Here is a 16,068-nt window from a genome sequence, read left to right as displayed (position 1 = left end):
TAAGAATTATTGAAGAATTATCAAACGCCAACGGTGGAAAACCTGGTGGAGTGCGGACATCGAAGAGCTCAGACATGATTGCATAGCCATGAGAAGAAGGATAACGAGGGAAAGGGGCAGAGCAGGGATGAACTCTGTTGTCGTCGAGCAAATCCAGCTAATCGAAATAGAAAATTGCGCTTGAAAGAGAGAACTTTACAGAAAAAATCGTACAGAAAAAAGAAGGCATTGGAAAGAACTGTGTGACAAGCTGGATGAGGACATCTTTGGTCAGGGATATAGGATAGCAATGAAAAAGTTCCATGCGTACCCCTCATACGAAATGCCACTAGACAAAAAGCTTAAGGTAACACGAGAGATTTTTCCGTCCGGCACATGGCATAGAGTATGGAGGAACGAGGGAGCTGAGCGAGCCGTACCCTTTACCATAGATGAATTAGTTGAGGCATTGGATACACTCAAGACATGTAGGTCCCCCGGACTAGACCAGATACCGCCCGAAGCGGTAAAGGATCTTGGACGCCCGGAACTTGGGTGACTTTTGGAGCACATGAATGCATTGCTTGAAGCACAGACATTTCTTGAAGTTTGGAGGACATCAAGGTTGGTACTGCTACCCAAAACTGGGGAGAAATATCGCCCTATATGCCTCTCTCCCATGCATTGGAAAGTGGTACGAGAGGATGCTGTAAGGACGGATCGACAACATGATTGAGAGATCAGAAGCTCTATCTCCGAGACAATTCTCAGAGGAATTTTTAAATAAATTTTTTGTGATACAGCCAGCTACAGGAATTTAGTTTCCTTGCGAATTAAAATGTATATCAATTATGTAGTATACACTAATGCTTCAAAAAATGATGCAGGCTGTTTTGTTACAATTTCACATACACCTATTACTCACCCTTATTTCTTAACTTTATATCGTTCACACTGACGAATTATTCAGTATACATCAAGCAATTAAATCCATCTTTTCACTAAATAAGCGCATTTCAAATATATTCACCTATCATCCTTACCTACCAGCCTTATATGATAAACAATGTTTAAGAGTCCTCCAATGTTTGGCCTTATAGATGAAGATCGTACTGTGATAAGAAGACTTCGCATCGGGCATTTAAAATTAACCCAGGGCTACTTGATCTCATCTAGCAACCGAACCTCTTGTCAAAGTATCGCTTTAAACCAGATGCACGAGATATCCTAAATAAGCCGGATAAAAAAAATCTGTACTACAATTTCTAGCACTAGTATGATGCCTAATTGTATCATCAAATGATTTCATTGCAATATATTTTACAATATAGTCTATATCGGCGGGGGGTTAATATCTGAAAAATAAAATGTAAATCTATGGGTCTCCCAATTGGAGATCATAAACTGTACAGCTTGCATTTATAAATTGTTTATTATTATAAGATATTCTAATAAACGTACTTAAGTAAGCACCTACCTTAGCCAAGTAGGTTCATCATCAATCAGCCAATCGCGTTCACTGCTGGACATAGGCCCCCCTCAGTTCTTTCCAGTATTCTCTACACTGGGCCGCTTGTAGCCAGTTTCTCGCTACACGTTTTATATCATCCGTCTATCGGTGGTTCTAGGCGGTCTATCGGTCTAGCCAAGCAGGTTAGTCCTGAATAAATAAAATTGTCAGTAAATTTGAATTTTTTAGGAATGTATAAATCTAGTGACTGCGCCAGAGTTACTTACAATACTTTTAAACGTTGAAGCCTTAGAAGACAACGAAGTACTTACAGTAGAAAACGTAAGGCATATTTCCAGAATGGTAGATCCCAAACATAGAGCCTTTTTAGAAAAATTTGACAGCCCAAGAGAGGTAAATATGATAATTAAAGTTCAAAACTATGGTTTCTTTAAAAATTATTCAATCTCATTTAAGTTACGCTAGATATTTAAATTTTGGAAACTTAAAAAGTTTCTGATGTTAACCCATTCCACATTACTTCATTTTTGTTTCTGGTTAAGGCCAACATTGCTAGCCTTACCAAGTTACTTGGGATAGCCAGGGGCTTCAATGCTCCAAACAAATTTTTTCGTAATAAGTATATTGTATGCGTATTTAAACTCAATGAATATTGTGTATAATTTTATTTAATACTAATAAGAACTTGCCTGGATCACTTTTATTTCAAACATTTGATCCGTTGTAGATCTGTTGATACTGACGCCAGCTTGATAGCTCATCTCCAGACCGTCAGGCAATTCTATTGGTATCTTTACTTTCTATCATCATCATAAGTGGCTCGACAATCCGTTGTGGATCTTGGCCTGCTCACAAAGAACTTGCTACTCTTGTCGATTCCTGGTAACTTCCCTCCATCTTCTGACCCTTAGAATCTGTAGGTCTTCTTCCACATCATCAATCCACCTCCTTCGTGGTCGTCCTCTGCTTCTTGTGCCCTCAAGGTTTTGAAAATGTTAATCTCGTGTATTCGTGGTCTGACATTCTACCAATGTGTTCATCCTCATCTGTAAGTCTCTGCACTTTAACGAATTTCACAATATCTGGATCGGTGTATAACTGATATAGTTCAAAGTTGTATCTTCGACGCCATAGCACATTTTCATTTACGGCCCCAAAAATCTTTCTAAGAATTTTTCTCCTAAAAGTTCCAAGAAGTCTTTCATCATTTTGAGATAAGGTCCACGTTTCAGCCCCATATATCAAAACCGGTCTTATTAAGGTCTTGTATATATTGAGCTTTACTGCACGTTTTATATTTCTATTTTTTAAATGTTTCTGGAAACCGTGAAAAGTTCTGTTTGCTATTGCTATGCGACTTTTTATTTTGCCGGTTGTCGTGTGTGTTGCGTTTACTAGCGATTCCAAGATATGTGAATTCTTTGACTTGCTCAAAGGTATGGTTGTTAATTTGAATTCTCTGTTGGATATTTCGTGGGTTTTAAGAAACCAACACATATTTGGTTGTTTCCTCCTTTACCACAAGTCCTAATTCACTTGCCGCATCCGCAAGCTTTGTAAAACACTGCACCATGTCTCTCATACTTCTGCCCACTATAACTATATCGTCAGCAAATACGAGAAATTGTGTCGATCTATTAAAACTAGTTCCATTCATTCTAATATTTAATTGTCTGATTGCCTTTTCCTAAGGCAATATTAAAGAGGAGACACGTCCAGCGCGTCCTCCTGTCTTAGACCATTATTAATGTTGAAGAACGTAGAGTTTTCTCCTTCAACTCTAACGCATAAGCTTATGTTTTGCATTGTTAGTTAGGTCAACTTAACTAACTTGGGTGGAATCCCAAAGTCTATTATTGCATTATATAATGCAGTACTTTTCACACTGTCATAGGCTGCTTTGAGGTCGACAAAGAGATGTTGTGTATCTATTTTATATTCTAGTGACTTTTCTAGAATCTGCCTATCTGACTGACTGAATCTGACTTTCTGCAGTAAATCCGCATTGATATTGACCAACAATATTCTTTGAAAAATGTTTAAGTCTTTCAAACAATACATTGCCGAAGATTTTATACGCAGATGCTAACAGAGTAATGCCTCTATAGTTCTTATTATATAACATATTATTCCCTTTAGCCACTCTTCTGGTACCAATTCATTTTGCCATATAAGTACTATTAGTTTATGGATTGCTGCAAAAAGTTGATCACCACCTTTTTTATACATTTCCGAATAAATTTCATCGATTCCTGGGGCTTTATTGTCTTTGAGTTATATGATGGCATTTGACACTTTTGCTCTTGTTGGGTCTTTACTGTGTAGTTGACGTTGTAGATTTTGTTGATTTTCTATGTTGTAACCTCCTTCAATATCGTTTATATGTAGATCTTCGCTGATATGTTGTGCCAATCTGTTAAGAACTGAGTTTTTATCATGTACAATTTCACCGTTAGTGTCTACAAATTTTTAATCGTGGTTTAAATTCTCGACGGCTAGAGAGGAAGAAACTTCCTAAATTAATTTAGGAAGTTTCTTCCTTATTCAGGACTCTTGTATCAGTCAAACCGAATATTCTCACCAGGTGCCTTTGTAGATGGTAGATTTTAAGGTATCAATGAGCCTTGCAGACCTTTCCACTGTGTTACCCGATAGACTACATTTTCACATTAGATGTTGGTGTTTAAAAATAATGAAAAGACATATAAATTTTATTTACACTTAGCGATTCAGTGAAATAATAAAATTTAAAACATTTCTAGCTGTCCGTATGTTGTATAGATGCAGAAGATTACACAAAGTTACCTATTGGACAATACGAAGAGGACAACATCTTACGGGAATTGAATAAGTGCCTATTGGGATTTCAACAAAAACAGTTAGTTAAAAACGAAAAGGAAACACCATTTCATCAACGTAGAAGACTCTCCCCAATTGGAGAATCTATGGGTAAACATTATTAAAATATTACGTTTAGCACATTGTACTCAAAATAATTACTATTCTTGTTTCTTGTAGGTTCTAATCAATCAGACTGCCTAAATATACCTTTAATAACTCAGCAATCTTGTAGTACTACCCACAGCGGCTCAATTTCTCCTATACCAGACAATAATAACTTAGTAAACGATAGACTATGTGTTCAGTTAGAAATGGAAAAAAATTTGCAGAAACGAAATAAAGCCAGTGATTCGGTGGTACATGGAAGAAGGGGAAGGTAAAATATTAGCATGTCCTCATTCAGAGTGTTTACTTAGTCTTTTATAGATTCATAGTTCTTGGTTCCTCCGGAGAATGTCTTCCAATTACAAGAAAACCATACGAGGAGGAAAGTAGAAGTGAGTACGACAGTTGTGAGTCATCAGAAGGGGAATTCCACAGTGCTAAAACGAGTGTGGATGACGGTAAGTTTTATAAGAAAACAAAGAACAAATAATTTGTCTTCCACTTATATACTATTTGGCAAATTTCACTTTTGGTCTCTGAGATGCGCAAACAAAGAACAAGACAGTTAAAAATGTTTTTTAATTGTCTTTAAAATCTATAGGGGAGAGTGAAGCAAAATGGTCTCTCTAACATTTTTTTAGGCTAGCAATAACAAAAATCGAAATAATTAAGTAACGTTTAATGAGACAATAACTGAGGTATATAAAATAACATTTTTTTTAAAAAGCTCTAAAGGGACCGTTTTACAGCATGGTTAGGGTAAAATAACCCCTTCCATGAGGTAAAATGATCCATATAGCTCTTTTGTACAGAAAAAGTATATTTTACATTTTTATTTACAAAATTCGCTTTCCGTTTTTCCGTTTTCAGTTATACCTGCACACAGTAATTGTAAACATTTATTACATAAATTGCACTTAATCCAAACCTCCTTCGCCTGTGATTTACTGAATAATTCCGAGCCAAATATCATCAAAGCTCTTATTTTCTTGTGTTTTTTCCAAACATCTTTCTGTTTACAGTTTTTCTACCTGCTTGTGAAGTTGAGTGTTTTTTGTTTTGCTTTCATCAAAATATAATTTGGTGTAGATGTGAACAGAGTTGATCCTTGCAAAGGTCTTGAAATTCTTGCCTGAGGTGGTACCTGAGGTAGTTGAGATATATCATGGAATTACAAAAGTATCCTCAAGTGATGATGAAATTTCATTCCTTTTAACGCCACCATTCTGTTCTGATGTACTAACTTCGAAAATTGGGATTGGAGTACCAACTGCAGAGCTTGTAATATCGACTTTATGGTTTGAAGCAACAACTTTTGGATTTAAAGCTGCAGTGAATAGAGTTTCATTTTCCGATAATCCCGCCAAAAAGGCTGATATATTCTGAAGATTGTTCACTTGCTTCCCATTTCTCTGAGTCGTGTGATAAAGACCAATTACGATTTTTTCTTTTTCTCATAGGTAAAGTCATGGACGTATAAACACAGAGGTAAAGTACTTGGAAGCGAAGAAGCATCTCTTTGTGGAGAAGGAGTTCTTTGTTCATGGATGGAATCAACGGTTTCATTTACCATGATAGGTCGATCAGTTGTACACGACGGTTTAAATTTCCAATCTACGAATATGTTCGGAATAAAAGGACATATGCCTGTTTTCTCGAATCCACTGAGTCCGTTGTCAAGTGTGGCATCTCCTCGATACAATTTTTCAAAAAAGCTAGTTATGTTATACATAGTTACGCCTTTTCTAGGGTTTCTTTTAAGCCATAAAATAACGTCCTTATTAAAATATGTCATGTGGAGGAAACGACAGCTATATAATGCCATTTTCTCTACAGTATTCTATAGCTTCGACGGACTTGTGGCTTGAATGACTATCAAGTAATAATAGGACTCTATTTTCATCTGATTACCATGTATGTTATTGAAAGTACTTTAAGAACAGAATGAAGGTTTCAGATTTCATGTATCCAGATTCGTTGTAAAGAGAAAGTGTTCCATTATTTCCTTGAAATAATAATTCATTCCTTCGTTTGCGAGGGAATATTATTGCTGGAGGGATGAATTGACCCACAGCATTTATACAGAGAACAACGGTGACATTTTGTTCCCTTTCAGCGCTTGTTAGGAAACCAACCTGTTTCTGCCCTTTATGTGCTAAAATTTTGGGCAAGTTGCTAGAGTCCGTCTGGATACAAGACTCATCCATATTATATATATTTTCATAGGATTAATGTTATTTTTATTTTGTATTTCATCTAAAAGAGAAAAAACCTGGCAAATTCTCTTTATTAAAACCTCTCGCTCCGGCAGCTGAGGTCGCTTCAGGAGTTATTGGTTTCAGAAAACCTGTATTTAATGCCATTCCTCTCTGCACGGTCGTAGGCTATTTCACAAATGTTTTTCTTCGTCATGCCAAATAGTCAGTCTTCCACCTCTAAAACATACTCCTTTAATTAAGTCTCCAATTTTTTGGGCAATGTTGTAGTGAATCCACCAAGGCTTTTCGAATAACCTGTTGCCTACGAATAAAGTAGTCTACTTTTAGTTCACTTACCAATACATTTTGATTTTTGGTCTTTTTTTTAAGTACTCAAGGGCAGATTACAAAGCCTAGCAGCTATTTTAAAAGGCATGCCATTAGAAATATTTTCCAAAGCAAGTCTCATTGAATTTGAATCTCATTGCTGTCGTCTTCCGAACATAAGTTCTAACCATTATTATATTTTGAGTTATAACCAATATAACTCAAAACTTTATTTGGTAGGCTAGGCTAGGCTAGGCAAGGGTAAAATGGTCCCCGGGGTCATTTTGCCTCAACATGGGGGGGGCCATTTTACGTCAAAATCTGATTAAATACAAAAATTGATTTACATGATAATTCTCTAATCTTCTGATAATTAGAGAAATTTCAGCAGATATGAAATAAACAGAAAAATACCTTATTAAACTCCATTGAAAAAATTGTACTTATTTTAATTAAAACGCCTAAAAACACAACTTTTGCGAACACGAAATTAGCAATATTACATGTTTGTGTTTTTATAGGTTATATTAAAACTAGCCTATTATGCTTCGCACATCTTCACAGCTTTGTACATAGGTGGCGCTAGTAGTACTGAATATAACAAAGAAAACTAAACGGCGGTTTTATGAAAATTATGAGAAATATGTTAGGGGACCATTTTTCAAGGAGAGTATTTTACCCGACTTTCCCCTACAATATTTAACAACCGTTTTTACTAGGTGACGAAGATGAAAACTACCATAAACGCTACAGCATAGACTTAGAAACTCCTGAACGCCGAAATGTTTTTGCTCAACGATTACGAGACGCCCTGCGCAAGGAAATAACAACTAGCACGCCATCTACCAGTGAAGAATCCAGTTATGCCGTTGGAATTTCAGTTACGGGATCAAATTTACAAGATAGGGATATAAGGTATCAATATATTTTATTATTTTTTTCTTTCTTGGTCTTTTTTCTTTGTTTTTTAAGCACAAACATTTTTAACAAAGGTAAAACGTCTTATGGTTTCTTCTCAATAAGCTTTACTTTATGTCCCTTTAACTTTGAAATCGTATACACACACGAACACATTAAGGACTTATGAATGATCAAAATACGCATAGGCTTGAAAAATATCTTATATGAATGTTTATTAAATTTTTAGGGTACGGAGAGGAGGATCCACTGGGTTTGCACTAAAGGAAGAATCTCTGGATGATAACTTTTTAGAAAACTCGTTAAACCAAGAAAAAGAATGGATAGATAAATTTAGGAATAAACAATCTTCTGTGTTAAATCGAAAAGAATCTAACAAATCATCTGAATATAGTTTTAGTACTGAATACAGGTAAATACATCCCTATTTAGTTTGTTTGATTTTTCCTTTATTTCTTTCTTTATTATACTTCCAACCGCTTAAAGTATATTATATTTGTTACCTTATAAAACTGGTTGCATTCTGACATTTCCATGCTCTTCTACTCCATCATATGTTAATCGTTCTGCAATCATCCACTGCGACTTTTAGCCATCTCGTTTTTTGGATCTTTCTCCATTTCGTATTGCTGTTGAATTCCATTGTAGCATTTTTCCTGTCACGCTAACGTGTAACTTCATAAATCATATAATATAATGCCTATCGTTTAAATAATTGATTTCCTCGTTTCTTCGAATTTTCCAAGGACCCTCCTGTTCGTGTATCGGACCGTGTGCTATTCTCAGTATTTCAAATATCCTTATTTGGTCTTCATTCTTTTTTGTCATTGTCCATTTTCTTTTATAATTATTTCGTAAAACCTGTCTACATGTTCACTCTCTAAAATAAAAACTGGTTTTTATAATCATCAAAAAATATTTGAGAGAATTATAGCAAAGGATCGAAGTATCTCCGGTTTTTGGATACCTGTGTGGATAATGGATACCTGTTCTAGATTGCCGATAGTTTGACGACTGGTTAGTGTTACGTTACAATATTATAAATCTTACTGGTATACTACCTATGGAATCCATTTGACTGATTTCTATGCACAGAAACTATGTTTGAAACTATAATAATTGTTTAAATAGGTAAAAGAAATAAGAATAAAATTTACTCACAATCTATTTATTCTACCATTAACGACCGGTTTCGCATATCATAATTTGATATGCATCTTTAGGTCTTAGGTACAATGGTAAACTAAATGCTGAAATTATAAAAACCCGTGTTAGTGTGCTGTCTGGTAAAGAAATTACAGCAATTATGCCAATACTATATGTCTGTGATTATTAAATATGACTTAAAATTGATTAAAACACACAAAGTGAAAATAAGTGACACAAAACAATCTAGTAAAATGAAATTTAATAAATAAATAACGAATAAATACTACTTACATGCCGATACTTCTTTTTCTTCGTGCGACTAGTATTACTCCTGTTTGTCTGCCTCTTATTCTGTTTCAGTCGTTGTTGACTGTACATTAGCTTTCCACCTTTTTGGCGGCCTTCCAACGGGTCTTCTGCTATAAGGCTTGTTGTTTTTACAGATGTTCGCTAATCTATCTGGTCCCATCGGTTTACATGTTCGTTCTAGTTTTTTTTTTTGTTTTTATCCACCTGTTAATATTTTGAATTTTGCATTTTTTTGCATTTTGAAAACTTCGGTATTTATTATATCGACGAATAATTTTAGGAGCCATTTGCGTAGTGTAGCCTCCATATTTTAGCAGTTCATTGCTTATATTTATCAGGACCAGGTGCTTTTCTGTTTTTAAATTTTGTTATTCGTTCTTGTAGCTCTTCTTCTGATATTAGTACTCTATCGTGAGTTTCGTTAATGATTCTTTCTCTGTTCTCTTCTTCTCCTTGTCCATATAATTTCGTGAAATGCTTAGTCGATTGTTCCTCCGTAATGTTATCTACGCGTACAAATTCATTCATTTCTGTTTTTTGTCTCCTTATCATCTTCCACACCTTTTCCTGGGATCCATAGAGGTCGTGTTCTTTTATGATGTTATCTATATCTTGGTTTACTCTATTCCTGATTCTCACGTAATCTTCTCGTGCCTCCAGTGTCTTCACTCCTTTGCATGTTAGGAAATCTTGTTTCTTTTCATTTGCTAGTGCTTTCACCCTTTCGTCGTACCATGGAGTTTTGTATTCCCGTTTAGTTCTGTTAACTTTTCTTTTACCTAAAGCTTCTTCCGCTGCTTGTAAGATACATTTTTTAATAATTTTTCAGCTTTCCTCTATATTCTTTTTAGTCTCTAGATTATGGCTGTTTAGCTTTTCTGTTAGTCTGTTTCTATACAAGTTTTGTGTCCCTTCTTCTTCTAAGCTTTCTATGTTTAACTTTTCTTCTTTCTTCTTTAAATCTTTGTGTAACTCCAGCCACAAGTATGTTGCCTACTCTGGCATTTAGGTCGCCGAGAATTATTGTTTTACTACCGGCTATTGTGGTGTCCAGTAGATCTTGGAGCTGTCCATAAAAAGTATCTTTGTCTTCTTTGTTTTTGCTGTTATCCGGTGCATATACGGGTATAATATTAAGTATCGTCTGGTGAAGTTTAAGGCAAACCAGCATCATGTGTTCGTTGATGTATCTTATTTCTTGAATATTGTTACTATATTTATTGTGCATTAAGAAACCTACTCCTGCCTGAGCTCGTTTGCTTTTATCTACTCCGCTGTACAGGAATATAAATTTGTTTCTATTGGCACTTCCTTTCCCTTCCTTTTTTGTTTCGTTCAGGGCACATATATCAATTTTATGGAGCTCCAATTCCTGCACGACTTCCTGTTCCCGTTTGTTCCACGATGCGATGTTCCAAGTGCCAATTCGTAGATTATTTGGTCTCTTTGTCCTTTTTCTTGCGTGGTTCGTCATCTGTCTATCCATCCAATTCCGGGGCTTCTGTTCGATTCTCTGAGCATTGATTTTTTTGACAGTAGGTAGGCTGCTAACCTTGCTCACCAACCCCCTTTTCGGACGACCATTTCTCCCTTTCTCGTCAGCCCTGAGCCTGCCTTCCATTGGTGTTGGTTACCCAATCTCCAGTAAGGTTGCTCAGATGCCACTACAAGGATTATTATTTAGTGGTTAAGAAAACATAGTTCAAACTATCCTGGTCAACTGGCGATGAGTGATCATCGGTTTTATTGTAACTATTTTAATAAATAGAGGGAAAGTTCTTGAGGGGGGAGATACTAACAAATAAACTAGAAACAATAGGTATATTTTGGAAATGTGTGTTAATTTATTGAATTATTTATTTAGAACAGACAGCTAAGTGATAATAAATGAAGGAATATGTATAATTTGTGGGTGTGTAATAACTCCAGTTTGTAATTATAATTGTTCACTTTGACATTGACTTCATTATTAGGTGTTCTCTTCACCGTTACATACTTGGTTTTTGTTTCTTTGATGTTGGGTCTCATTGCTTCATTCTTGAGTTAATGTCAAATAAGGGAGTCAGTTTATCTTCCACCCTAACTCCGACTTTTGAGCCATATAATGTAATTTTTTTATGAGCCTGATATATTTGCTTGCACGCCTTCGATGGATAGGATATGTAATTAGGCGAGATGAAGATGCAACGATGAGAAACCAGTGGGAAGACGAGCCAGAGGAAGACCAAAACTTTGCGCTAAGGCCTTCACCTCATTCCAAGACTTTCCTTGGCCTCTTATCTCGTCCATGATGGATCTTCTCCAAGTTTGTGCTGGGCGACCTCTTTTTCTTTTCCCTTGGGGATTCCACTCTAGGGCAGTCTTTTGCTATTCCACTTTAGGGCAGACCAAAACTTAGGTATCAAGATAACATAGAGGATGATCTAAAATCTATCGGAGTTAAAGCATGGAGAAGAGTTGACAGAGACAGGGGCGAATGGAAGATTGTTCTGAAGAAGGATTTGGCTCATAACGAGCTGTAATGCCACTGATGATGATATATTTGCTATAGTTAGCAAACTAACGAGATTTTGGTGACCCGAGTAGGGTAAAAATAGCTGTCACGAATGAATTAAGGAAATGTAATTCCTAATATGGTTCAAGTTATATCTGATTGTTTGTTATTAAAGGACGAATAATTGTCATCATCATCATCATCATCATAAACCTGTATGCGTTCACTGCTGGACATAGGTCTCCCTCAGCTCTTTCCATCTGCCTCTGTCTTGTGCGGCTTGCATCCAGTTATTGCTAACACGCTTCACGTCGTCAGTCCATCTAGTGTTGGTATCCATTCTAAAATACGTTTTGTCTATCGGTTGTTTTATTATCTGGCGACGTGTCCTGCCCAATTCCATTTTAACGACGCAATTTTTTCGATGGCGTCTGTCGTTTTTGCTCCACGACGTATTTCTTCGTTTGGGATACTTATAAGAAGTACTTATACCATGTAGTCTGCACAATATCCCTTTCATCAACAGCAATATTTCGATTTAGTATCAGATTAGTCATTATTTGCGTCTTGTTCATATTAATCTTTAGTCTGATCTCCAAGAAAGCGTGATATAATTTTTCAAACATTATTATAAGGACGATGTCATCTGCAAATCTCAAATGACTGAGTTTCTCTCCATTTATGTTGATACCAATAATTGTCATATCTGCGTAATATTGGAATAAAACTGAAAGGCTACATGGTCATCGCTAAATTTTTTGTTGTATGCAAAATGACTTTATATTTATTTATATATTTCTTTATATAAGTTGGAATAATGACAAATTTTGCATGTAAATTGTTTTAGTTCCGAATTAGAAGAAGTGTACGAACAATTTTCAAGGTGGTTGGAAAGTCCAATGTTAGAAACTGAAAAAGGTACAAAGAGGGAGCTAGATGCAAGGGAATTAGCAGTTGTTAGATTTGCAGGTATCTATTACTTTATTATACACATTATTTCAAGTCATACATGATTTTAATGTCGAATTTTTATAGTATTAACTATATATACTATAAACTTTTGACTTACCAAGCGTGTAAAAATTCGGTACTAACAAGTAGACGTCACAATTAAAATAATATTAAAAACATAGGACATAAGTCAAAAGTTTAACTTTTAAACCGTATTATGTCTGTCATAAAATGTTTTTTTAGTCAATATTACTTCTTGAAAAAGGCATGGATTTCCTGCCGAAACGTCGAAAAAATATATGAAAATGTCTTAGTATCAAATCAAATTTTTTTATGAACCTAAGCCCAAGAAAATCCACTAAAATATATATATATATATATATATTTGTATAATATAATATTTTATTAATATACATAAAGCATTTCAGTCATTTTCATTGTGTTTTTGCAGTTTTTCTTCTCCCAATAAAAAAGTCATAGGTAATCCGAACGATGAGATCATCCGAACAACCCGTTTCCCCGATTCTGTTCGGATTAACGCGACCGTACTGGACTAATAAATTTTCAAGTCCCGATATCGTTTGCAAAACCTTGTGACCATGTTTTTGTCGAAAAAAACTTGTAGTTTTACTTGCAGTAGCAAATATATATATATATATATATATATATATATATATATATATATATATATATATATATATATATATATATATATATATATATATATATATATATATATATATATATATATATATATATATATATATATATATATATATATTGGTATAAATATTTGTTCTATAAAAGTAAGATAAAAACTTTATATTGCTAATATTTTGTTTTCAGGGTCAATTTTAAAACGCACTTTAAGCGAATCCTTCGTTGGTGTTCCGGTACCGATGACGGAGAATTGTGATATACATTCATGTTCAAATGATGAATATTCAACAAGAAAAAACAAATTAGTTCTTAATGCCAAATCGTTAAGTTTAGAATTAGCGAGACAGAAACACCGACTTGCCGCTCAACTCGTAAGTATACTTCACTTTTTTTTCTACGAGGGTTGCTCTAAAATTTCTTAGTAAAAACCGAACACAGGAATTATTTTTATAAAATAATTTACTAAAAAATTAAATGAACTTAAAATATTCTTTATTAGCTGTGGTGAATATATATTACAAATCGATTAATAATACGTTATAGACTACGCACTCCGGGAGTAACCAAGGGGCGGAAGCATAGCTTTCTTATCCTCTACGCTCGTGGTTTTTAATTTATTTAATTTTTTTTATTTTACTTTAGTTTATTTTATTTTATTTAAATTTATTTATTTTATTTTATTTTATTTTATTTTAGTTTATTTTGTTTTATTTTATTTTATTTTATTTTATTTTATTTTATTTTATTTTATTTTATTTTATTTTATTTTATTTTATTTTATTTTATTTTATTTTATTTTATTTTATTTTATTTTATTTTATTTTATTTTATTTTATTTTATTTTATTTTATTTTATTTTATTTTATTTTATTTTATTATATTTTATTTGTTTATTTTATTTTATTTTATTTTATTTTATTTTATTTTATTTTATTTTATTTTATTTTATTTTATTTTATTTTATTTTATTTTATTTTATTTTATTTTTTTTTATTTTATATTATTTTATTTTATTTTATTTTATTTTATTTTATTTTATTTATTTTATTTTATTTCATTTTATTTCATTTTATTTCATTTTATTTCATTTTATTTCATTTTATTTCATTTTATTTCATTTTATTTCATTTTATTTCATTTTATTTCATTTTATTTCATTTTATTTCATTTTATTTCATTTTATTTCATTTTATTTCATTTTATTTCATTTTATTTCATTTTATTTTATTTTATTTCATTTTATTTCATTTTATTTCATTTTATTTCATTTTATTTCATTTTATTTCATTTTATTTCATTTTATTTTAATTTTATTTAAATCTTATTTTAATTTTTATTTTAATTTTATTTTAATTTTATTTCCATTTTTTGTTTTTATTTTTTCACATGCCTGTGCCATCTATTGCACCGATCAATTCATTTCGTCCCGAGGCCCCCAATCAAAAAAACTATGCTCCAAAATTAAACTTTGTCTCTGAATTTTTCTATATCTGACCGATTCGTACATAGACTGTTTGATTGTGGTTAACATTGTTGAAAGTAAATTAGATAGACTTAAAATAAAATGTACTTACAATAAAATTTAAAATACAGTAAATTGTTCATTATTGTGAAAACACTATTAGAAGGTTTGCTACTACAAATGTTCAGATCAGCCCTCGTATTTTAGTTTTTGTTAATAGAAAGATTTGATGAGTTTGGCAAACATTAGTTTTAGTGTTTGAAGTGGCTTTTGTACATTATTTTGGTCATAAACATTCAGTAAAAAAACTCAAACATTCGGTTCTCGTGAAGTATAATCTATTTTATTTGAGTAGTTACAAAGTGGATTTAATAATTCAATTATGTAAGTAAAGTTAAGAAATGGCAATGCATTTTCTATCGGAAAAGTGTGATACATAAAGAACAACACATAAAGGAAAAAGATAGACAAAAATATATAAAGAAGATAAAAATGTTACAAAAATATTGACTTATCAAATGCAATGGAATGTAAAACGGGTCTTGAAATCTATATCGCAAACATACAACATAAATAGATAAATTCGGCGACAATCGTCCTTCATAAAAAAAGAGATAAATTAGATTTTGAAACTTATGGCCCCATTAGCTTACTCAACCCCCCATACAAGGTCTTCACTCGCATACTGGTAAATAGATTGGAAGTAAAACTCGATTTCTAGCAGCCAAAAGAACAATCTGGGAAAGAATGACCAATTGAAATGCTTTTAAAACTCTATTCGAAAAGTCTGTCGAATATAATAGACACCTGGTTTTTGACTTTCACACATTTGTGTTGACTTCCACAAAGCAATCTTTGTGACTTCCACATCTTAAAAGCACTATCAGAATGCAGAATAGATCACAGGTAAGCAAAAATTATTCTAAATATATACGAAAATGCAATAACTGTAAACCTGCATTACATGACTGAGATACTTTGTTATCAGGTAGATACTTTTTCGCCAAAATTATGTAAAACAGTCATGGAGTACCTATGCATTTAAACAATTAGAATGGGACTCAAAGAGTATTAACTTCGATGGACAGAAACTAAATCATCTACGATATGCCGATGATACTGTTCTTATAACAGATGACTTAGGAGAAGTCAGAGTTATGCTACAACAACTAAAGCAAGTCAAACAGAGAGTCGGTTTGAAGAT

At 33.2% G+C, this 16,068-nt stretch overlaps 1 protein-coding gene across 3 annotated transcripts in view; it reads left to right on the top strand.

Moving 5' to 3' along the window:
• The window catches only part of LOC140432658 (uncharacterized), a 38,973-nt gene that overhangs the window by 11,211 nt on the left and 11,694 nt on the right, over nt 1–16,068 (top strand). For all 3 annotated transcript variants that reach the window (XM_072520694.1, XM_072520696.1, XM_072520695.1), the window contains exons 6-13: nt 1,679–1,843; nt 4,213–4,399; nt 4,469–4,667; nt 4,718–4,854; nt 7,641–7,836; nt 8,069–8,251; nt 12,639–12,760; nt 13,589–13,773. In XM_072520694.1, the coding sequence (XP_072376795.1) occupies nt 1,679–1,843; nt 4,213–4,399; nt 4,469–4,667; nt 4,718–4,854; nt 7,641–7,836; nt 8,069–8,251; nt 12,639–12,760; nt 13,589–13,773 (1,374 nt within the window). The remainder of the gene's footprint in view (nt 1–1,678; nt 1,844–4,212; nt 4,400–4,468; nt 4,668–4,717; nt 4,855–7,640; nt 7,837–8,068; nt 8,252–12,638; nt 12,761–13,588; nt 13,774–16,068) is intronic.

This window comes from Diabrotica undecimpunctata, chromosome 1 (genome assembly GCF_040954645.1).
Source record: "Diabrotica undecimpunctata isolate CICGRU chromosome 1, icDiaUnde3, whole genome shotgun sequence".
NCBI classification, from domain to species: domain Eukaryota; kingdom Metazoa; phylum Arthropoda; class Insecta; order Coleoptera; family Chrysomelidae; genus Diabrotica; species Diabrotica undecimpunctata.
This window is presented reverse-complemented; position numbering and strand designations above follow the sequence as displayed.